General features: G+C 40.2%; 1 protein-coding gene across 7 annotated transcripts in view; it reads right to left on the bottom strand.

Moving 5' to 3' along the window:
- Positions 1 to 25,640, bottom strand: part of agap1 (ArfGAP with GTPase domain, ankyrin repeat and PH domain 1) — a 759,171-nt gene that overhangs the window by 174,632 nt on the left and 558,899 nt on the right. For all 7 annotated transcript variants that reach the window (XM_072578526.1, XM_072578525.1, XM_072578524.1 and 4 more), the window contains exon 11: positions 23,342 to 23,510. In XM_072578526.1, the coding sequence (XP_072434627.1) occupies positions 23,342 to 23,510 (169 nt within the window). The remainder of the gene's footprint in view (positions 1 to 23,341; positions 23,511 to 25,640) is intronic.

The raw sequence follows: 25,640 nt of genomic DNA on the forward strand, positions 1-25,640 counted from the left end.
TGCACTAAAAAAACCTGAACATCAAGCTGCTGTTTCCGGTACTGTCATTAATCTCACCTCTGGAGATCTCTCTCCATAGCTTCTCACTTATAGGCCCCAAGTACATACTGTCCACTTCTACACCTCCTTCCCAAAATTCACTAACTAGATTGCCGAGAGCCTTACTGTTTCAGGCTGTTCCTGTCCAACCTGAACTTACTCCTTCCCATCTTGATGGGTATTTTTTTCCTCACCTCGTTCAATCTTTTCCGACTTAAATTTGGGATCCTTCTGATGTTTTGTGTTGGTTCTATATTTTCAGTTTCCTGCTTCTAGCTCTCTCTTCACCAGGAACTGTGCAATTCCTCTACACATACCCCATCAGGATGATCTAAAGGCTCTCTGCTTTTCCCTCAAAAGCAGGCGTGAACAATCCCCATCCACTATCACCCTCCACAGCTGGGCTGAACTCATCCCCATGTTGAACAATTCTTGCTTTTTCATGTCACTTTTTCCAAGTAAAAGCTTTGTATCTACCTTTGCATGGATCTCAGTTATGCCTGATATCTTTGGTGCAACTTTCTGCTCGTCTGGAATTCAGCTCTGCTTTCAATTTTCACCCATCTCTCACATGTATTTTGTCCACTTCTTACTCTTCCCTTTCCTTCCATGACTTCAGTTTCCATTTCTAGATATAGGTTGCCCACCAATATCCATTACAAAACTTACTGACTCCCAGTTATCTCCTTTACACCTTCTCACAACATCTTCTTGTATGGACACCATTCCACTCTCCAGTTTCTCGGTCTTCATTATATTGATTCCGACAGAATCATCTTGCACAGTTTCCTCAACCCTCAGCAACTCTGTTTGACAGGTCCACAGCTGTGCCTGACCTGTCTCCTGCGTTTCTACCCTCACCCTTTTGCCTACCCTCTCAGAACAATGATAGAGTATCCCTTGCCCTTACTTTCCACACCCACAGCCTCTGAATTCAAAGGGCCACCATTTCTGTGATCTCTAGCAATAGATCATATCTGCCAAACACATCTTTCCCTCCCTTCCTTTGCAGCTATATTACCTCTGTCAACAGCCTAGTCCACTCGATCACTGTAACATCTCTTCAACCCCCTCACCTATGCACTTCCCACACAATCATGGAAGTGAAACAGTTGTCCTTTTCCTTCCTTATTGTCAAAGGCTCCAAATACACCTTCCAAGTGAAACAGTGATCTGTTTGTAAGTCTTTCAAATTTAGTCTGCTGTATTAGCTGCTCACAATGTGGTTCTACACTGAGTGAAAACCTCTGTTCTGTTCCTTTCAAATATACCACCTTGCAGTAATATTCTCAATCTTGGTTTCAAATCATTCTATGCTCTTCCTTTCCACTGTCCTTGCCCTTTGCCATCGTAGTAACATCCTCCAGCACTTCCTTCAATTTGGCCTCTTGCACATTTGATTTCAATTGCCCTACAATTGGTTGACCTGGCTTTCACCGGTGAAGATTTTAAGCTCTTTTTTCTCTTTAAGATACTTCTTAGAACCTACCTCTTTGACCAAACACCTGTTCTAATGTTTTACTCTATAGCTTGCAGTTTTTCCAACAAAGTACTTTGGAACAGTCCACTCTATGCAAATATAAGCACTGTGATGAAGAAAAACCATTATGGACAGTATAGGTTTATTAATTTTACAGGGCAAGAGACAGTTTGGGGAATATTAACTGGTATTTAATAATATTGGCAAAGGATTTCTCAAGCTTATCCAAACATCTGTTGGGTTGCCTGTAATACTCTTCTTGCACTGATTAAAAGCTTTGAATATTAAGCTGAGGATCTTTAGGAGAGGAAAATTAAATGAAAAGGGTAAGAGGGAGTCAGGAGATATACAGACAAAGACATAGAAACTTAGAGACGGAAAAAGACAGATGTCAAAGTACCAAGTATTTGATCTAATAATTTGTAATGCCAATAGAAGAGATAGCCAAATATAGAGTGCCCCCTGTTGATAACATAGATGCAATCACAACCAGATTTGGTCTCCCTGGGGGGGGGGGAAAAAGTACTGTAGAACAACATGGTCGCTGATAGTCCTGTGATCCACAGGGAGATGGAGAGAATATACAGCAGACAGACATGGAAGTGGCCGGAGTATGCAACAACTCTGACTGGTTGAGTGAGCCTCGTGGTTTGTACAGCCTGTTGCCATTAAATTCTTTGACATTGAACATCACATTTACTCAGGCTTCTCAAATGTGTTTGAAATGTCATATTCCAAGACCTTTGGCCTTGAGCTGAAACATTCCCAGAACAGCACAGAATTATCTGTCTCTGCATCTAAATTGGTTTGTGGTTTGGTGGAATGGGAGGCCCACAGTGACCTAAATCAATTCAGTTTAATCCAAATCAAGCACAGCCAGCTGGAAACCTTACTCCACTTCAAAATTCCAAAGGAAGCTTCCATTATTGCCATCTTGTTATAACTTAACAATTCTTCAAAACAGTTCAGGGCTGCAGCTCACCACCAACTTCTCAGGGGCAATTAGGGATGGGCAATAAGTGCTGGCTGAGCCAGTGATGGCGATGTCCTAAGAACAAACAAAACATCTGTCCCCTACCTTCTGTCCTGGGCTCCAGTTATCAGAAATCTTTGTCTTCTCTTTACCAACCCTCTTGTCAGCAGTGTGCCCCTGTACATTCCATCAAAATCTCTTATAATTTTGAATACGCCTACTAAATCTTTCCTCAAATTTCTCAGCTTCTCCATTCTCTTCAGACAGAAGGCCTTCCAGAGAAGAATATGTAGCTCTAATATTGGAACATTTTATTTCCTTGTGGAGAGACTTCATTGCAAAGCAGGATGCAGACAGGAAACCAAATCAGATTTATGGATTATTTACCACACACTGATTAAGAACACTGCAACAAATCCACTCACGCAGTTCACTGGTTTCCTCAACGTGATTAATTGGATCTCAGCTTTAAATGTGAACATTTAACAGTGGCCATTTTATCCAATTCGCTCTAAACTTCTCAGCAGACTTGGAAGTGAATTCATGTTTTTGTGAGTGTAGAACAGGTGAAGAAAACATTGAAGTGCATTAAGAGAAAGCAGGGTTATAGAAAGAACCTAAACAAAGAATTAGTGAATTAAATTACAATTTATTGATATTAATTACCTTTACAAAACTGAAAGAAGCTGCCAGCTTTGTTACAAGTATGATGCTTTTGTATCTTTTCTATAAAGTATGCTACTGATCAAATCACAGGTTGATGTGCACATTTCCCTCATTCTCTTCTCTATTTTTTTGCTGATTGCAATTCCCAGCACAAATTGCTCTGCTCATACTGTCCATGTGCCTATTTGCTTTTGCAGGGACTGTTTTAATGAACCACATGCATTGTGCACAATCCATATCCTGTTTTTACTTGATGCCAGAAACATAAAATTCACTAGTTTCTGGATGAGAATCGGAAACCAATGTGGAGTCTCTATCAGCAGTAGTGATACTGATTTCACTGTCATCATTGTGATTTTCACTAAGATCAGCTGACTAAAGTTTGAACCATTACTCCGAACGTGCTAATTGGCCTACAACAGCTTGTCTAGCCCTACCAGCCCCTGAGATATCGTTCTCCTCCTTTAAGACATTCTGTAAAACCTAATTTATTGATGTAAAATTTTGGTAACCTAATGCCTAAATATATGGCTTGATGTAAATTTACATCTGATTTATATTCCTGCCAGGCACCTTGGAATATCTTATTACAATGAGGATGCTACAGAAATGCAAATGTCTTGTGTATAAGAAACCCAGGCTGAAACCGAAGAATTCTAACATTCAGTTTCTGTGTATAGTTATGTAGAGATTTCATTCAGTGCATTAATCTCCTCCTGCAATTCCAAGCTGGCGGACTGCACCTTCATTTTTTTTGCTCTTTGTTTCTGCAGCAGCTGAGCAAAGGACTAGAAAGGGTTAAATGACAGCAGGCGGCTAATGATGTGCCGACCCATTCGCATCAACTACGATTGGTACCTACACAGGGGAGCACTCTGCTGTTTGCAAATGGATTTTAATTTGCAGTAGACCAGGAGTACGCCTGCACAGCGACTAAACATTACCCCCTCTGCACCCCAAACAAATAATCCTGGGGTGGTGGTGGTGGGGCTGATCACAAAACCTATAGCAGGAGGGACTCAGGCTCACAAATATATCATTTATATGCACTACTGCACACAACAGATCAGTATCTTACTCTTGTGGTTTTGATCAATTGTGTGCTGGATGAGAGTCAGATTCTAGCTATTCAAGAAACATGTTCCTGAACTATTTTCAGACTTGATTGCCAATGCCAATGCTGAGTCTGTGGTCAGAACAACTAGGTATAATCAAACGCCACAATCTCATTGATCAAAATTATACAGTTGACTTCTGACCACTGGGTTAATAGTTGGACTGGTGCAACACTGGCTTATACTTGGTTCAATCCATGACCCATTAAAAAAGGGAGTGCTACAGTTAAGATTCAATGCATCTGGATTAGGATTCCAATGAGCCCTGAACAAAACTGCACACGTCGCTTTCATCTGAGAGCACCCAGCAGTGCTCAGCGCTCCTTGACTCACTTACGAAGCTCAAATAAGAAGCCCAGACATTTCATCCAAGGAGGTAGCTGAAGTCCATAGAAATCACACATCAGCATGAATAGTACATTCTGGAGTGGAGGGACAAAGAAAAGATGGATGTGGAAAAGGATAAGACATACTTTAACATTAATGGAAAAGTATGCTGTGTTGGCAATTTGCTGGCTTTACGTTGCTAGTAGATACTGCTGTGAAAATGTTAACAGAACATAGAGGGACAAGCTCTTATAATAATGAAGGGGTTCGATAGGGTACACATAAAGAGGATGACATAACTTAAATAGAAGTCACAGGAAAAACTCATCAGGTTTGGCAGAGAAACTGCGTTAACCTTTTGAGTTCAATATGGCTCTTCTTTGGATAAGATATTAACACTATTTCTCTCTTCACAGATGCTGTCAGACCTGCTGACTTTCTCAAGTGTTTCTTATTTTTGTTACATTTCCCAGCATTCACAGTGTTTTGCTTTTATTTTATACTCGCAGACGTTACCATAGCTAGGAAGCTGGAATAGAAAGTAGTTGTGGTTCTGTTCGCCGAGCTGGGAATTTGTGTTGCAGACGTTTCGTCCCCTGTCTAGGTGACATCCTCAGTGCTTGGGAGCCTCCTGTGAAGCGCTTCTGTGATGTTTCCTCCAGCATTTATAGTGATTTGTATCTGCCGCTTCCGGTTGTCATCCTATACAGGGGACGAAACGTCTGCAACACAAATTCCCAGCTCGGCGAACAGAACCACAACAACAAGCACTCGAGCTACAAATCTTCTCACAAACTTTGAATGGAAAGTAGATTCAAAGATGAGATTTATAAATCTAACAGGGTTTTAAGGAAAAAAATCCTTTACCTGGAGGGTTGTTAAAATGTGGAACATATCAAGTAATTGATTAAAATATTGTCTAGATCGAATTAAATTGAACCTACACAAACATGAGGGAGAAATACAGGGTAAGATGAAGTTTGAAGAGGCTTATGAGAGATTGAAACACGAACACCGACCTACTGGACTGAATAATCCATGTCTGTGCCTTAAGTACTATATTATAACATGTAGAATTCTTACATCTTCTAGTTAGCGGCACGAGTTATAAAGAAAAGGAGGTTTGTACTAGACCTAGTTGGAGTATTCTGGGGAACATCATTAAGGGAAGTTGAGTAAAGCAATGAGAAAAATACAGCAGATAGTCCCATAATTGCTACCTGGGACAAGACATAACTGGAGCAAAGAATAATCTGACAGTGGGGTTCTATTGACCATATTGGAAAAATATAGTAACCTGTAGGAGATCCTGACGAAAATGAGCAGTAGTGAAAAGGTAATTGAGATGGAGGTAGATTTTTTCCAGCAAATCACGGAGATGATTTAATAGCAATGAAGTGGCAAATGGCCTCCATAACGAGAATATCTAAATATAGGAGCAGGGATGTCTTGCTGCAATTGACAGGTCCTTGGTGAGATCATAACTGGAATACTGTGTGCAATTTTAGTCTTCTTTTTAAGAGGATGGATGCACTGGCAATGGAGGAAATGCAACAAACGTCTACCACTCAGAGTCCTAACTAATCCAGTCTCTCTTCATATGTCAGTCCCACCTTCCTAGGAATCACTAGTGTTTTGAAGAATGAAAGGGATTCCAGAAAGTTATAACTTCTAACAGGACTAGATAGAGGAAATGTACGGAAGGATGTTCCTGATGAGCTGGGATCCAGAACCATTGGTCAAAGTTTAAGGATTTGGGGTCGACCATTTAGGACTGAGATGAGATTTCTTCACATAGAGAGCTATGAGCCGATGGAATTCTCTGCCACAGAAAGCAGTTGAGGCCAAAACAATGATGATTTCATAGCGTTATAGTTATAGTTCATAGGACTAAAGGAATCAAAGAATATGGGGAGAAATTGGGAACAGGATACTGAGTTGGATGATTGGCCATGATCATATTGAATGGTGGCACAGGCTTGAAGGGCACAATGGCCTCTACTTGTTCCTATTTTCCAAATTCCTATGATAATTAGAGTCCAGAAATTTTAAATAATCACAAAAAGAATTGGTGGAGAAAATTTGTGCCTTTGGAATGAGGTGGGAGTTTTTAAATGGAGAACGCCTCTGGGGTGAAGTACGAGAGAAGTCCCTCAATTCTTTTGGAAGGGAATTAGGTAGTTCTTTGAAGACAAATTTTGGAATAGTTGAGGTTGAGCAGGATTCAAATAGGTCATTCATGAAGAAAACACTGGCAGAGATTTGAGGGGTTCAGTTGCCTGTTTCTATGCAATGGATTTTTTAATAAATCCTTTATATTGGAAGCAATTCAGAGATAGTTTACTGCATTGTTTCCTGGAGTGCGGAAATGTTGAATAGGTTGGGCCAGTATGAATGCATTTAGATGAATGGGAGGTGATCTCAATGAAATGTGTATGATTCTGTGGGGACTTGACTAGTTGGAAACAGAGATGTTCACATTAAGGGAGAGACTGGACCTATGGTACACCATTTAAAAATAAGGAGCATATTCTCTGGCAAGTGGGCATACTGAATGCTAAACAGCATGTCCATCTTTTGAGCAGAATTGGTTCAATAAGAGTCAGCTCGTGTTGCTCTCGACCTCTCTTCAGTTAACAGAGTACTCCAGAATTCAGAGCTTCAACAGCAGTGCAACAAACAACTTATTTGTTCAGAATGTTGAGTAAAAACTTTAATCTTAACTTCAGTTCCTGGAGTGCAAATGCTTCCTCCGTGTCTGTGATTTTTAAAACAACTTTGAATTATTTGGCTATTTTTGGGGCCTTAGCTGTCCCAAAAATCTTTGCAGGCAATGCACTACTTTCAGAAATGCAGTCATTGTAATGGGGATAAACATGGCAGCTAATTTGTGCACAGCAAATTCCCACAAACACCAGTGTGAAAATGGCCAGATTATTGGTTTGAGTGTTGGTTGTTTAGGGATAAAATACTGGCCAAGGAGAATTTCCCTACGCTTCTGTGAAACTGTTCCCTGGGATCTTTTATACTTACCTGAGTAGCCTCAGTTTAACATCACATCTGAAACACAGCACCTCTGAACACAGGGAACTTTCTGGGCTATCTATTTATAATATGGGCAACAGTCATATGAAGAAGTTGTTTTCTACATTATTCTATCAACATGACCAAATCGAATTTGTGAAGCATAAGACTAATCAATGAGAATACTGGTGATAACAGGGTTGTGTTAAGCAGTAGCAGAAGGTATAGTGACCTGCAAGGATGTAGGAGTTTCAAGATTTTAAAGTACAGTGGAAGTGTTCGGCACCATCGGAAGGAAGAGCTATTCTGGCCCACTCCATTCTACCAGCATGGTCCATCTTCCTTACCTATGTTTATGACTTGGTAGAATCAGAGCTGATTGGGCAATTAATAGATTTGGATCATAGTTTGGCCAATTGACTCTCCTCCATTGGGATTAGGTTAAGACTTCACTGCCCAAAGCTAACAGCCATAAGTGTGAAGGAAAATATTTTAATTAATCTAGAAAAATTGTTCTGATGTGACACCTCACCCTTTCTCTTACAGTAGCTGGTTCTATGGGAGGAAAGGCCACATATTCCACTAAACTGAACAGCATTAGAAGTTTTTGCAATTGCAATGTGTAGTACTGTGACATGTCAGTATGATGCCGATATAAGTTGGAGCTGAAGGCTTGTTTCTCCGTATGCTGTCAAAGCAATGTTACTGTTTCTTCACATGTTACAATATGTTATAGTGTTGTCAGCTATGATGAAGCTCCTCTACTGCACATATAAACATTAAATTCCCAGACCGTTACAAACTCCATATCTAATAAAATAGTAGTACTTTGCGATAAAAAGATACTAATAATTTGCTTGGACATGACCTAGCATAACATGTAGGGTAGAATTTTTAAAAATGATGTAACTGTTGGTCAACTCCCCAGTGCCTACTAGGCAGCTTCATGTTCAAGTTTATTTTCAATAAACCACCAGGATAATGGAGGAAATGGCACTAAGGGGAGGGGGGGGGGGGGGGAATAACAGAAGGGAAAAAACACAACAAAGATAGAGAAACAGTGGCAAAGCAATGAGAATATGGAGCAGTTAGCAATAGAAGTACTTAAGACTTTGTTATATTTCCTGTGTTTATATGAAGGTAGGTACTAATAGAAACAACTGTTTTCCAGTTGTTGTTGCTCTGTTGACATTCCCCACATTTCTGCGTATGTAGGGCAAACAGGAACAAAGTAGTGGAAAACAGTTGTAATAACAGAAAAGGCATAGCTGTGATATGAAGGCACTGTCAGGATTAAAAGGACATTAACTTACTCAATGCCACCTCTCTAGCTACTCAAATAGAAGAGACACTATTTGTGAATAACGTTTCTAGTCATCAGCCAGTATCTCCATAAAACTGGCTTCCGAGCCAGAACTGAACAATGGCTTGCCTGGAAGTCACATCATATTCATCTTGTTATCAGGTATGACCCTCAGACTGCCATGATCACCTCCACACTCTTTCTAGCCTACGTTTCAGTCAGCTGTTGGGTGCCGGCTTCATCTGCCAGCAGCTGGTTTATGGTGCTTATCAGTCCGTTATAATGAAATGGCCATTAACTCACTCTAAAAGGTGAGAGTGCAATGCGTACATGACTGACACCACACTCAAACATCACTAAAGAAACGCAAGACCCTTCACTCCCCTGAGACAATTTGTTATGACATTTGTGCCTGTTTTATTCACAATAATGAAAAGCAACTCTAACCTCCTGATAAACGGAAGCCAAAATACTTGTAGCCAGTTTTTGCAGTAAATTATCTTGAGGTGGAATATAAACGCTTTTCACAAGTATATAAATCTGTATTTGTATTCAAATAAAATTACTTTAGGACAGTGAAAGTCTCCTTTATACATTAATAATATACATATTTCTACCTTTAGCAGCGACTACGCTAGTAAAAACAACACCCATTATTTCTCATCAGAGAATTGCCTGTTCCAGTTACAAGGCTATTACACTCATTTTATTTCTTGTAAAACCTTTTTTCTCCCTGGTCAAGCAGTGTGAAAGCACACAGCAAGATCAGGACAGCATAACTGAAGATCTATGCCACATGCCAGTGAGACAAAGTCAGCAGTTAGGATACTTAACCTCAAAATGATCATGCACAGCCAGAATAAAAAACATGACATATATCTATACAGTTTTGCTTACATGTAATTAGTCACCATCAATAACCCACTTCTAACCAGCCTTCCCTTTCCAACACAATGCTCATATTCAAAGTCATCCACCAATCATTGCATGGAGAGATAAGCAATGATTTGTTTTTGTCACTGAAGTCATACAGAATGTAGTAGTGATAGTCATTCAGAGTTTGCTTGGTTAATGTGTATGACTTATTGGTGTGTACGTTACGGTATATTGTAGTGGGAGACAGTATGAGTGGCAAATTGTCACAACTATTGGCCAATTTATACTTCTCTGAAAGGTAGCTTTGTGAAATTAGCAGCTTATCTTCAGAGTTGCTTGAGGTTCCAGAAATTCCTGCAAAAGCAAATTCAGGTCACACCAGAAAATTAGGGCCAATGCTCCCTTTAGGCTGCATGGCTGTGCAATTGGTATGCCGACACAGACCATAGTATTGACTTCTGGTTCCGTAAATTGCTGTGGAGCATAGATCTCAGAAATCCATGCAGAAAATAAAACTAAAGGGAACACAGGTTAAAGCCAGTATTTAATGGTGTAAGGACCCTTTAACAATGAAATTTAAGGTCCTAAAATAGCATTCAAATTTTCTGGTGCTGAAATTGTGGGGTTTCCTTACTTCAGAAACTAAATTGTTAAAGTTATAGTCTAATTGAAACTCTTTATACTGATTATTCAATTTTTTAAACTTTCCTTTCTGCCCTTTTTTGTCTCTCGCCGAGTCCAATGTTTCCCTTTCTGTGCTTAACTTGAACCTAATTCAATGGATTTCTTTCCCAATCCTTAAATCTTATTGATTAAGGAGAGTGTGTGTCGGTTCTGCCATTTACCAAGATCCCATATGCCACATTACGCTCTCTGTGTCATTAGCAGCTCACATTTCTAATGAATTACAGCTCAAAAAAAACGCTTCAGCTGAAAAAAAAATCTAACAAGCGCAAGATGCCCTGCTCCAGCAAAATCTGCGCAGAGTGCATTCGAGGAAGTCCTTGGAACATTCTATAATATAAAAATCACAAGGGTTCACTTTGGATGATGAAGTTTAATCACTCTAATGACCACTATACTTTATCACCTAATTTATGAAAAGGGAACCACATTATATACTAAGTGTAGAGTTAAAAATTAGCTGCTAAGCCACAAGCACGTACACCTGCTCCTATCTTGTAATATAGGGTGCCACTGTGGCTTAGCAGTTAGCATTGCTGCCTCACAGTGCCAGGGACCCGGTTTGATTCAGTGTGGAGTTTGCACATTCTCCCCGTGACTGCGTGGGTTTCCTTTGGATGCTCTGGCTTCCTCCCACAGTTCAAAGATATGCAGGTTACATGGATTGGCCATGCCAATTTCCTCATAGTATCCAAGGATGTGAAAGTTAGGTGGATTAGCAATGCAAGTGCAAGGTTACAAGGTAGGGAGTGGGTCTGGTTGGGATGCTCTTCTAAGGGTCAGCGTGGACTCAATGGGCCAAATAGTCTGCTTTCACATTGTAGAGATTCGAAGACTGTTCTATAACTAGCCCAAGGATCCCCTTTCCTTTGGGATTGAATGCACATCTCAAACTCTATAGGCAACACAGGATTACTTAGAAATCGGAGATAACCAATAACAAATAAAACACATGATCCTAAACACAGAAAAGTGAAACTTAAATGAGGAAAGGCGCTACATAATTAGGCACAGAGGTACAGATCTATAATTACCAACTGAAGCTCTAGTTAATAATCATTTGCTGTTTCTATGCCGTATACTAAGAATGAGCTGCACTAACAATAATGGAAAAAAAAGAGAGGAAAACATAATTCTAGTCAGACAATATACACTGAGGGGAAAGGTCAACTGATGGGCAAGGAGGCAGATTTGTTCCTGAGAAGACTGACTGCTTCATGATTAATAAACAAACCAATAAAATGTAATACAGTTAACATCCTTAAAAAAAAAATCACCTGTATTCAATATGTCAGAGAAGAGGGCGAGGTATCATCAGCAACATCACAGTGAGAGCATAATAAATATTTTGTGTCACAATCATGTTACGACAGTTTTTGCCTCTTCCTACATATTGGACATATAACTTAGCGAGTTCCACAGACGCACCATCTTTGTACAAACTTCCAATCAGAGTTAAAAGTTTTCAATAACTAACCATAATGTCATTTCAATTCTCTTCTGTCATATACGAGCAGGCCAATCCAATTAAACCTCTACTGGACAGGTGACCTTCCAATGAACTTGTTAAAAATGTTTCCCTGCTTCTAACCAAATAATTCTTGCCAAGTATTATTGGTGGGACTCTGGCAGTAACGGTAAGTGAGCAAGATTATGAATCAGTGAGAACGTCTGAAATAAATGGGGCGGCACAGTGGTTAGCACTGCTGCCTCACGGTGCCAGGGTCCCAGGTTCGATTCCAGCCTTGGGCGACTGTCTATGTGGAGTTTGCACATTCTCCCCGTGTCTGCGTGGGTTTCCTCCGGGTGCTCCGGTTTCCTCCCACAGTCCAAAGATGTGCAGGTCAGGTGAATTGGCCATGTTAAATTGCCCATAGTGTTAGATGCATTAGTCAGAGGGAGATGGATCTGGGTGGGTTGCTCTTCGGAGGGTTAGTGTGGACTAGTTGGGCCAAAGGGCCTGTTTCCACACTGTAGGGAATCTAATCTAATCTAAATCATCCACTAAATACATGGCACACGTAACACTGAAGGATATCTCAGAAAGCTTCAAAATTTTGAGCATCAGTAGGACAGAAGCATCAAATTATGACAAAGGTTCAGTGATTCGCAAGGAATATATGTCAGATCTGTGTAATAGAATTGTTCAAACCAACATACATTAGCTCGTGATCACAGGAATCTGATGTAGCTTAGTAGGTATCACTCTTGCCTTTCAGTCAGAAAGTTATAGCTTTGAGTCCAATTTTGGAGTCTTGAATACAATGTATATGATACTCTCATGTAGATCGGAGGGAGTTCTGCATTGTCTGGGGTTCCTTCTTTCAAAAAGGACCTTGAAGTGAGGCCCCATCTGCCCTCTCAGATCATAGAATCAAAGAGTCATACAGCACAGAAACAGGCCCTTTGGTCAACCAGTCCATGCAGAACATAATCCCAAACTAAACTAGTCCCACCTGCTTACTTCTGGCCCATATCCCTCCAAACCTTTTCTATTCATGTATCCATCCAAATATCTTTTAAACGTTGCAATTGTACCTGCATCCAACACTTCCTAGGAAGTTCATTCCACACGCGAACCACCCTTTGTGTAAAAAAATTTTTGTATATCCTTTTTAAAATCTCTCTCCTCGCAACTTCAAGATATGCCCTCAAATCTTCAAATTCCCCATCTCAGAGAAAAGCTCAACTCTATCTATATCTCTCATTATTTTATAAATTTCTATTGGTCACCTCTCAACCTCCTATGCTCCAGTGAAAAAAGTCCTAGCTTGTCCAGTCTTTGTTTATAACTCAAACCTTCCATACCCTGCAACATCCTGGTAAATCTCTCCAGATTGATAATATCCTTTCTGTAACTGAGCGACCAGAACGGGACACAGTATTTCAGAAGAGGCCTCACCATTGTCCTGCACAACCTCAACATGACTTCCCAACTCCTTTACTCTAAGGACTGAGCATTGAAGGCAAGTGTGCCAAATACATTTTTAACCACCCTGTGTATATGTGACACAAACTTTAAAGAATTATGTACCTGTACTCCTATATCTCTCTCTGTTTTACAAAACTACCAATGCCCTGCCAGTAACTGTATAAGCTCAACCCTTGTTTGTTGTACCAAAATGCAATATCTTGTATTTATCCAGATTGAACTCCACCTGCCAATTTCAGCCTATTGACCCATTTGATCAAGATCCCTTTGTAATCTTAAATAATCCTCTTCACAGTCTACAATGCCACCAATTTTGGTGTCAATTGCAAATTTACTAACCATGCCTTCTATATTCTCATCCCATCATTTGTATAAATTACAAACAAAAGAGGACCCAGAACAGATTCCTTTGGAACACTGCTGGTCACAGGCTTCCAGTCCAAAAAGCAATCCTCCACCATTACATTCTGTCTCCTGCCATTAAGCCAATTATGCATCCAATTGGCAAGCTCACCCTGAATCCCACGTGACCTAACTTTACTAATTAATCTACCACGTGGAACCTTGTTAAAGGCTTTACTGAAATCCAAATAAACGTCTACTGCTCTGCTATCAACCACCTATTTGGTAACTTGCTCAAAAAATTCAATGAAGCTTGTGAGACACAACTTTCCTCACACTAAATTATACTGACTATTCTTAATCAATTTTTGCCTCTCTAAATGTCCATAAATCCTATCTTTTATACTCACCTTCAACAAGTCACCTTCAAGTGAAGTCAAACTCACAGGTCGATAGTTCCCTGGTTTCTCCTTACAACCTTTCTTAAACAAAGGTACAACATTAGCCACCCTCCAGTCATCAGGCAGCTCACCCGTAGTTATAGATGATGCAAATATTTCTGCAAGGGGTCTTGTAATTTCCTCCCTTACTTCCTACAACATTCTGGGATACATTAGATCAGGTACTGGAGATTTATCCACCTTTATACTCTCTAAGACCTCCTGTACATCCTCTTCTGTAATATGAAATATTTTAAAACATCAAAGTTGCCTCTACATTCTCTAGAGTTCATTCTTGCCCCACAATAAAAACTGATGCGAAATATTCATTTAATATCTCTTCCATCATCTGGAGTTCAACAGAAAGACGACCCGCCTTGATCTTTCAGAGGCTCTACCCTCTCTCTAGCTTCCTTCTTGCTCTTACTGTAATTGTAGAGTCTCTTTGGATTATCCTTAACCTTATCTGCCAACGCTGTCTTATATCCTCTTTTTGCTTTCATAATTTCACTCTTAAGAATGCCTCTACACCCTTTATATTGATTAAGAGATTCAATTGAACCAAGTTGTCTATATCCAAAATAAAATTTTCTTTTATTCTTGACTAGAACCTCAATATGTTAGTTCATCCATTGTTCCTTAATCATACCAGCCTTACCCTTCACTCTAACAGGAACAAATACCTCCAATCTCATCATCACAGTCTTGAAAGCCTCCCACTTGTCAGATGTCCTTTTATCTGCAAACAGTTACTCCAATCAACTGTTGAAAGCTCTTGTCTCGTACCATTAAAATTTGCCTTATTCCAATTAAAAACTTTAACTTTTATGGAAAGCTTATCCTTTTCCACAACCATTTTGAAATGAATAGAATTATGATCGCTAGACCCAAAGTGTTCCCCTACTATTACTTCAGTTACCTATTACTGCATTACAGTCCAATAAAAAGTCTACTTTTGCTCCTTCTCTATTAGGAGCATCCAGAAAAATTTGATAAAGAAAATTTTCTTGAACACATTTGACAAATTCTTCACCATTCAAGACTTTAACACGATGGTAGTCCAGTCAATGTTTGGAAAATTAAAATCCCCCATTATTACAACCTTGTTATGCTTACATATGTCAGAGATCTCCTTACATATGTTTCTCAATTTCTCTCTCACTATTGGGGGGGGGGGGGGGGGGGGGGGGTGCTATAGTTAATCCCATCAATATGATCTTTTCTCTCTTTTTTATAATTTCTACCCATATATTTTCACTGGACAATTTTGCAGAAATATCTTCCCTAGTTACAGCAGTAATGTATTCCTTAATCAAAAACGCCACCCCCTCCTCCTTTCTTGCCTCCTTTTCTATCCTTCCTATAGCATCTACAGCCTGGAACATTGAGCTGCCACTCTTGTCCATCCCTCAGCCAAGTTTCTGTAATAGATATGACAACTTAATTCCATGTTCTTAAACATGCCCTGAGTTCATTAGCCTTACCTGTAAGACTCCTTGCATGAACTAACTCCAATTTAGTGGGCGGCATGGTAGCTCAGTGGTTAGCACTGCTACCTCACAGCGCCAGGGGCCCAGGTTTGATTCCCACCTCGGGTGACTGTCTGTATGGAGTGTGCATATTCTCCCCATGACTGCATGGGTTTCCTCCAGGTGCTCAGGTTTCCTCCCACAGTCCAAAGATGTGCAGGTCAGGTGAATTGGCCATGCTAAATTGACCATAGTGTTAAGTGCATTCTTCAGGGGTAAATATAGGGTCGGGGAATGGGTCTAGGTTGGTTGGTTACTGTTCGGAGGGTTGGTGTGGATGCGTTGGGCCAAAGGGCCTATTTCCATATTGTAAGTAATCTAACCCCCCTTCATCAGTTCTAAAAACTGAATACATATTTGGTAGAGGAATAACCACGGGAGACTTCTGAACTACCTTTATACCTTTCCTGACAGTCACCCATCTATCTGACTGATCCTGCTGGGTAATAACTTTTCTAAGTCTACTAGGCATCTCACTCTGTACCTTATATGGCCTTAATAAGTTTAAGCGTAAAAAAAAGGATGTTTCAATAACACCTTATATGTAAAATAAGGCTTTCATTATTAAAAAAATGTTAAATTGGAAAAATAAATAAGATCAACCACTTAGCAGATTAACTGAATAAAAATTATTTCCCTTCAATAAATTCCTTGAAGAAAAAAATGTTCTCCAGAGCTGACCGCACGTAGGACTCTCCGGAATGAAAACACAACTCCTTATTTAAAAGGAAACAGATTTCTTCAACAACAAAAAACACTGCAATATTAAAAGTTTTTGAATTAAGAATAAAAACAAACCTGAGCCATTCTCTGTAGATCCTTAAAAAATGTTTGTTTGTTTAAAAGTGCAGTCCACTTGAAAGAAAATTGCAATTTCTTTCGTTTGGTTCTTTCGTTTTTTTTTGTTTGAATGTTTAATAAAACAAAATGGGAAAAAAAACGTATACGATAAACTATAATGACTATAACAACTGTTAAAAAAAAACTATAGTAAATCTTTAGTTAAAGCTGCAATATCCATGCTGCTCCTCAGTCATAAGTCCTACTGATGTAAAAGATTCCATGGAACTAGCTTGGATAAAAAAGCAAGGGAGTTTATCCTGTGTGCTTTCTGATATTAATCCCTCAACTAACATCTGAAGTAAAATGGTGTGTTCATGATGAAATTCATGTTTGTGGGAGTTTGCTATGTGTAAATTGACTGCCTTACAACAGTATTTCACTGCTGCAAAGCACTTTGGGATTCCTGAGACTTTAAAATCACTACACAGAGATATCTCACAAACTGCACTGAAGATGAACGATTCGTCAATCAATCAGTCTTTGGTGGTGATGTTGAGGGAAGATAATCAATCACAACACCAGGAGGACTCTAATCTTCATGAAGTCATGCTTTGGCATGTATTCCATCACCCTGCGCGTTAGTTAACTAATGCTAAGGAACCTCAGGACAGTAAAGTGAAAGAAGCATAAAATTCAAAGTACAAGTGGACTGCACATAATTAATTAACTCAACAGACTTGTTTAAATAGAAGGTAGGGTTTTTATTTTACCCACATTTTTTTGGAATGCTTGATACCACCACTGGATGCCAAACATGTAAGAAATCCAGATTCTGTCTCCAATATCTTGACAGGCCACAGAGATGTCATGGAATCACAAGTGCTACTAACATTGCTTTTACATCATCATCCATGCCACTTTCCAAAATGTAGTTTGGGTAGAATTCCTTCACTGTCACTAATGTGTGCCAAAGAGTGAACTTCATAAACCCTAAAATAACAGCAAACATCAGAGCTGGGAAGGGAAGACCAGAGTGGCAAAGGCTATTTTCAGCTTTACAGCTTGCTGAAGTAATCAAACTAAATTTAATCCACACACTCAAAAGCTGACTAGGGGCTAGGCGCCTGTTATTGGAATAAAAATGTTCTTGTCAAGCTATCCAGACATGACCACATCACTAGCAAAACCAAGGGTCAGAAGAATTTATGAAAATTCATTTTAAAACTAGATACATTTTTCCTCTAAATGCTGCAGTTCTGATTTCTGACATCATGAACTGCAATAGAAGTAGCACAACAATAAAGGGATAGGGTCTCTTTAAGGACTGCCAATGAACTGCTCTCCTACACAGCCAATTACTTTCTCATGTCTGTCAGTCAAAGAAAAAATGACTGAACCCATTAGATCAAACCTTTGCCACTGCTCATAATGCACCTCTTAGGCCTCATTAATCTGAGTCAGCGGCACACAGCCAGCGGTGCTCAACAAGGCAATGAGAGCCTCCCCCACACCCCACGTGAGTTCTCTCATCTCCGAAAACAGTGCTAATCAAGCTATCCTTATTACCCGACTCACTGTCATGTGAACAGCATTCACTCCTAACTGCTCTCATTACGGGCCCATCTTCAGAGACGTCTGACTGGAAAGAAAGTCTGATCGCATTAATATTCATGACAATAATTAGTATTCTAGGTCACTGAATATTCATGCTATTATTTTGGTTTTATGGGTTGGACAAAGTCCTTACTGTCAGCGTAGAGGGGACATGCATTCTCGGGCTTTTATAGATCAAAATTCTGTCACGTTCACATTCTGTGCAGCATGAAAACCTTGTTACGTGACACTGGCAGCTTGCTGACCGAAAGTTTACATCTTTGAAGTTTACAACTGTGATAAATGAATTTATCGGATGAAACAAAAAAATTAACAAGGCAATTATAATTCCTGTTAAGCTGCATAGAACGGGCATATGTGGTTTGCACTCTTTACTTGTAGAAACGCTATCTATATAAAAGATTTGCAGGTTTACTGATCTCACACAAATAAATATAAATAAGTTAATGATGTCCTGGAGGGTTTTGAAAGAAATTTACGAGAGGTTTCAGATTAATGTCAGCAAGATGATTAATAGTCAAAACACGTCAGCAAATGCCTTCTTTATGCCTCAATTCAAGAGTTGCTAAAAAAAAATTTGATCAACTGATTTTAAGGGGTTTGAGAAATAAATTAGTCCATCTCAGGTACCAAAGAGTAAAGAATTCATACATTACATCAAGAAAGGAATATATTAAAAATTGGAAGCTGTTAGACTCGAAACGGGTATTTTAGAATCACAGAAGTGTGCACTTCCCTCTAATTACAGCAACTAACTATATATCGCATGTCACAGCGCATTATTCTATTGAGCTATTTTACGTTATATCAATCCAGTTTTCTCTATTCCTCTCCTGAAGATGCTGACTCACACTGAGTTAGCTATCTGATTCCACAGGCACTGGTTCCAAGTTTCTCTGTCTCCTTGGGTGCCACAATCTTGTGTATGTGAACCCAGCAAATGCCAGTATACTACCTTTCCCTCAACTGAGGTGGTTGGTCTATTAAACAAAAACACATATTCTTGAAACAGTATCAAAGTTTATCAAGTTAGACATGATTTTTCTATAACCCTTTGATTTCTACAAGCAGTTCTGCTAGCTGATGTACTTTTTGGACTCAAACATAGCGTTACACATTTTTGACTCAATTTCTGCCTTTTCTACTATGTTCTGGACAGTTCTTTATGATAAAAAGGAAATTTGACTTCTGAGGAAGAGTCATGTTGGACTTGGAATGTTAACTATGTTTCTGTTTCCACAGATACTGACAGACCTGCTGAATTTCTCCAGTACTTTGTGTTTGTGTCCAATTTGACTTCTGATGCCTTCTAACAAAATTGACCTGGCATATTTAAACTACTACTGTAACAATTCTATCGACAGGATAAAGTGAGCACTTAGCCAAGGCTTCTTAAGGAGCAGCTTGTGGCTTAGCGGTGACCTTATAGAGGTTTATAAAATCATGAGGGGCATGGATAGGATAATAGACAAGGTTTTTCCCTGGGACGGGGGAGTCCAGAACTAGGTTTAAGGTGAGAGGGGAAAGATATAAAAGGAACTCAAGAGGCAACTTTTCATGCAGAGGATGGTGTGTGGAATGAGCTGCCAGAGGAAGTGGTGGAGGCTGGTACAACTGCAGTATTTAAAAGACATCTGGATGGGTATTTGAATCGGAAGGATTTGGAGGGATATGGGCCAAATGCTGGTATATGGGACTAGATTAGGTTAGGATATCTGGTCAGCATGGACAAGTTGGACCAAAGTGCATGTTTCCAGGCTATACATCTCTATGACTCTATAGCCAAGAATGACAAGGGCCACAGATATATGAAAACACTACAACCTGCAAGATTCTCTCCAAGTCACACAGCATCCTCATTCGAGCTGGGTCAAAATTCTAGATTTCCTTTCCTAACAGCATTCATTGCATATTCACCAGAGGAAATGCAGCAGTTCACGATGGCTCATCACTGACTTCTCAAGAGCAATTCAAGGTTGCAACAAATGCCGAGAATCACTATTTTTTAAAAAGTGCTGTCTGCAATGAGTTCTTACAATCCATATGCTTAATAGGTTTTAAAAAGTAACCTAACTGGTGGACATCTAAAAATGAAAGAATTGCATTTATATAGAGCTTTTCACAACCACTGTGTGTTCTAAAAGAGCTCTAAAACAAATGAAGAATTTTTAATGTGCAGTCACTGTTGCAGTATAGAGAACATGGAAGTTAATTTGTGCAGGGCAAACTCCCACTATCAGCAACGTGCCCAGATTTCTTTTTACATAATGGTGATTGAGGGGGGAGGGTCAACCAGGATATCAGAAATAACTCTCCTGCTGTTGAAAATAAGGCCACGATATTTTTTCTACACTGACTTGAGAGTGCAGATGAGGCATTGGTTTAATGTCACATTGGAATGACAGCAACACAGTAGTGCATCGCTCCCTTGATATCACACTGAAGTAACAACGCTGCATCCTATGTTCAAGTCCTTAAATGGGCCTTGAACGTGGAACACTGTGGCATAGAAACAAGGCTGCCACGAACCGAGCCACAGTTGACAATTAATAAAGTAATAAAGTAATGGTTCGGCAGTTTTTAGAGAGAATACATTCTTGTTCAATACTTATTGTACAAATGTTGACTTTGTTTGGGATGGGGTTCAGTCTACTTTGAATTCAGAGTCCTGTTTATTTCCTCAAGAAAAGTCTGAACCATCCAACAGTTAATAATAAAGGGCAAAGTTTAATTTGCATGGTTTTTACTTGAAGTAGCAGATCGCTCAAGTGAAACAATGTTGAGCAAAAAACACAGGACATGTTCACATCTCATGAACGAACAAGAAATAAGAGAGGAGGCTGCATCATTTTCAATGAATATTATTTCCTCCAAAATAGTGTGCTTCCCCCGTATACTGTACAAATACATAAAATAGTTAAGGATAGCCACCCTTAAACCATGGTTAAAACTATGATTGCAGATGCTGGAAACCAGATTCTGGATTAGAGTGGTGCTGGAAAAGCACAGCAGTTCAGGCAGCATCTGAGGAGCAGGAAAGTTGACGTTTCGGGCAAAAGCCCTTCATCAGGAATAGAGGCAGAGTGCCTGAAGGGTGGAGCGATAAATGAAAGGAGGGTGGGGGGTGGGGAGAAAGTAGCATGGAGTACAATAGGTGAATAAGGGTGGGGATGAAGGTGATAGGTCAGGGAGGAGGGTGGGGGAAGGTAGCAAAGAGTACAATGGGTGAATGGGGGTGGGATGAAGGCTTAGACCAGAGAGGAGGGTGGAGTGGATAGGTGGAAAGGAAGATAGGCAGGTAGGACAAGTCATGGGGACAGTGCTGAGCTGGAAGTTTGGAACTGGGGTAAGGTGGGGGAAGGGGAAATGAGGAAACTGGTGAAGTCCACATTGATGCCCTGGGGTTGAAGTGTTCCGAGGCGGAAGATGAGGCGTTCTTCCTCCAGGCGTCGGATAGTGAGGTAGTGGCGGTGAAGGAGGCCAGGGACCTCCATGTCCTTGGCTGAGTGGGAGGGGGAGTTGAAATGTTGGGCCATAGGGCGGTGTGGTTGATTGGTGCGGGTGTCCCAGAGATGTTCCCTAAAGTGCTCTGCTAGGAGGCGTCCAGCCTCCCCAATGTAGAGGAGACTGCATTGGGAGCAACGGATACAATAAATGATATTGGTGGATGTGCAGGTAAAACTTTGATGGATGTGGAAGGCTCCTTTGGGACCTTGGATGGAGGCGAGGGAGGAGATGTGGACGCAGGTTTTGCAATTCCTGCGATGGCAGGGGAAGGTGCCAGGACGGGAGGGTGGGTTGTTGGGGTGGCATGGACCTGATCGGGTAGTCACGGAGGGAATGGTCTTTGCGGAAGGCAGAAAGGGGTGGGGAGGGAAATATATCCCTGGTGGTGGGGTCCATTTGGAGGTGGCAGAAATGTCGATGGATGATTTGGTTCATGCAAAGGTTAAGAGGGTGGAAGGTGAGCACGATGGGGGTTTTGTCCTTGTTACGGTTGGAGGGGTGAGGTCTGAGGGCGGATGTGCAGAATGTGGATGAGATGCGTTGGAGGGCATCTTTAACCACCCTTAAACCATGGAACAATTCCATGAATAAATATACACCAACTGTGAATTAAACACAATTAGTTGTCAAGGGCTTACTTGAAGGGATCATCATCATTTTCTTTGCTCCTTTCTACACAATGTTCTTCTTTGAGCAGCCTCTCATTCGGAGTAAAATATTAAAGGCCTATTTGTGTTGTGCCTGCTTAATTCAGAACACAGTGCATTGGTTTGTCAAAGATTTCAATGTCAACTCAAGCTTTACCACCGTCCTGCATTCTCCCCAAACAATTCATCTGCTGTATCTAAGCTCTAACAGGAATGCATGTGCCACGATAGCTTTAAGGATAGCAACAAACAGACTTTATTTTCTTAAGGTCATTTTATCCAATGGTTGGGATGCAGGACACCTCAAGTGAAAATTCAACAAACTTTTGGCACCTCGAATCACACTTTTTAAACGCATTTGTGTAATGGCTTAATGTCTTGATTAAACCTTTTATTTTCAATGGGATAACAAATGTAGTATTGCGCAATTGAGAGATTACAGAAATCTATTGGTGTGCCTCGATAAGAAATTAAAGCCCCAAGTCAGTGATCAAGCTCACTAATCTGCATTAACAACTTTTCTCAAGCCCCTTTTGAAATAACTGGGAAAAAATATGTTCCTTTTTGAGGGGGGGGGGAGCGTTGTTGTTCTAATTTCACTGTGTCAACCTCTAGACAAGAAAGAGTATCTGATACAAGAAGTACTTGTGTTCCCACATTTAATTTGCTAATTATCTTTGACTTAGCCTTCTCTATTCTCCTCACAATTCACAGGCAGCTGTCTCAGTAACTGATGCAGCAACGTGCCAGCCGCTTTAGTGGGACAGATCGCTTTGCTGCTTCATTAGCTGCACAACTGGCTGGGAATCACACAAAACAGAGTAAAAGAGAACTTTACATTAGCTTCAAATTGTACCATACTAAGTAAGCTGACTAGTGCCATAATACTAAGAGCACCTATACATGAATAGAAGAGCTGGTCTCCACTTCGGAAGGGACTCAAGCCTGGTTCCTAGTTATTCAGTGCAAACATCATGTCGTGTGTGCACTTCAGGACTATAACAGACATGCAGGCAATTTCCAGTGGTTAATTTCCCTGAGATCACGCTGCATTACTCACCTGGGTTCTGCGTAATGTGCAAATTGCTTAGGTCTTTGGGAAGACCATTTGTTTTAGGACTAGAGAGAGGTGCACAGGCTGAGGTGGCACGAGGGGGCCGCTTTCCAGGAACCTTGACTGTAGTTCGAAGAAGATCAATCTCTTTTCCATGGACATTCTGCATATAATCCTAGGTACAGACATACAAACATTTTTAGAATGTGTCTCCCAAATAAAACAGTAAAATGAATAAGTACAAAGTGGATTTACATATCTTCCGGAAATCTTTAATTACAAGAGAAAATATACTGTTATCACCACATTTAGTGTCACCACTAAAATACATGAAATCAAAATCTTGTTCAGATTGCAAAGGTTTTTAAAAAAATATCAAATAACTTTAACATATAGAAAAAACAAGTTTTTTTAAAAAAACTCTCGAGTTTAAAATACTTTTTATTTTATACTAACTAATTTTATTCCCATTAAACTGCCAGGAAACTAACACGACATATTTGAAAACATCAAGCCCCAGTTATTGCGTGTGTGACAGAATCAGAAATTCAAGACAGTTCATCCTGGTTTTCATGTGCAAATGCTGTCTCTATAATTAATTGTGTCAGTTGTGTCCCAAGTACTGATCAGAACAGAAAGATCTTAACAAGACACAAGGGCAATTCAGACCAAAGTACTCAAAAAACTCTTAACAAGTCACTGGAGACTACTTGATGCAAGTCTCCACAAGTGTGGTCCTTGCAGACCTCTGCCCCATAACAGCTTGAAAAGAGTAATTGCAACCCATTTGCATTTATTGCTGTTCATCAACCCCAAAAAGCGTAACTGGGAGGGCCTCTGGGCCATTGCTCCTCTCACAAAGCATCAATAAACTAGGTGACCGGGTGCTCAAATCCACCCTCTTTGCTCCTATGCTGCCGCTTGTTTTTACACTGGGCTCCTAATTATGTTGCATCTATTGCCATCCACTTAATTAGCTGCATTAATGTGATTTCTTTTCACATAGTCAAGCAATTAAGAGCTATGATTGAGTTTCATTCAATTAGCCTCAACAAACATGCTAATTGATGCCCCAGATGCAAATGAGGTGCGATGAGGGAAACCTGCTAGCGATCCGCGATTCTGTCACAAAACCACAGCTCTCTAAGCACTGACAGGGCGACAGCATCAGTTCAGATACCTCCAGCGCAGCCGCTTGCGACTTCCAATGCACAATAAACTGGTGTCTTGCTAATTGTCGCTGCCGTTTATGAGCAAATTATTGAGGAAAACAGACACCATGCATTTTTAGATCGAAGGAATGAAGAATTCCCTCACACTTCTAAATAAGGCAGCAGACCTGGACTGTTGAACAAATCTGCCTTTTTAAAAGGACAGATGTTGCAGTCTCTTCCAGGGCACAGACAGGTCTCAGACAAAGGCAGTACATACAGCAGCCACAAACATTTTGACCCAAAATCTCTACAACAGTGACACAGAATTTGTTAAATGTAATCATATTGTAAAACCTAAGTTGAGTACAAATTATTTGAACAGCCTGAGCAACTGGCAGCACTACTGTGCTCTGATTCCATCTAAACATGCCAAGATTCTCCAGTCAGAGACTTAATGTTGCAAATGTTGCCCTCTCTAAGCAATGATGCAAAGTATTAGACCATGACCATTGTTCATAATGACATGCAGCAACACCCCAACAACAATTATGATACAAAGTGAGGACATATCAACAGCAGTCAGGAAACAATAAGGACAAAGAACACTGAATAAAAGGAGCTGCTATTTGAGCTTCATTCTCTAAATAAAATGGAAACCTGAACCTTACTGGCAAATGTTTGCAGAGTTCAGCAGAATAACTAAGTTTCTCTGCTGGGATACTTCTGTATACTTATTTACACGCCCACACACAAACACACCAAACAGAACCAGATGTGAACATATATTGTTACATCAAGAAAAAGCATTTCAGAGTGGACATCATAACATGAGAGAAATTCTTAGTGAGCATTGCCTAATGGATCTATCAATGATTTGCAATTTCACATGCTGCTTTGTGAAATGGCAGTATGCATTTCTGTTGGGTTCAGTGAAGCAAGATTGCAATTTATTCTACTATGGCCTGTGCCCCTCAATTCTTCAAGGAGTGGGATCCAATATTCAAGGTACAGCAATACATTCTCACCAACACTTTCCATTTTATCAGCCAATGGCACAGGGCAACAGATAAAAGATGCTTCAAGGTATAGTGATCTAGAGTTTGCAGTTTTCCACCACTACCTTGTCCTTGGATCTGTGGGTTGAGATTAAG

Source organism: Chiloscyllium punctatum, chromosome 10, assembly GCF_047496795.1.
Source record: "Chiloscyllium punctatum isolate Juve2018m chromosome 10, sChiPun1.3, whole genome shotgun sequence".
Taxonomy (NCBI): Eukaryota; Metazoa; Chordata; class Chondrichthyes; order Orectolobiformes; family Hemiscylliidae; genus Chiloscyllium; species Chiloscyllium punctatum.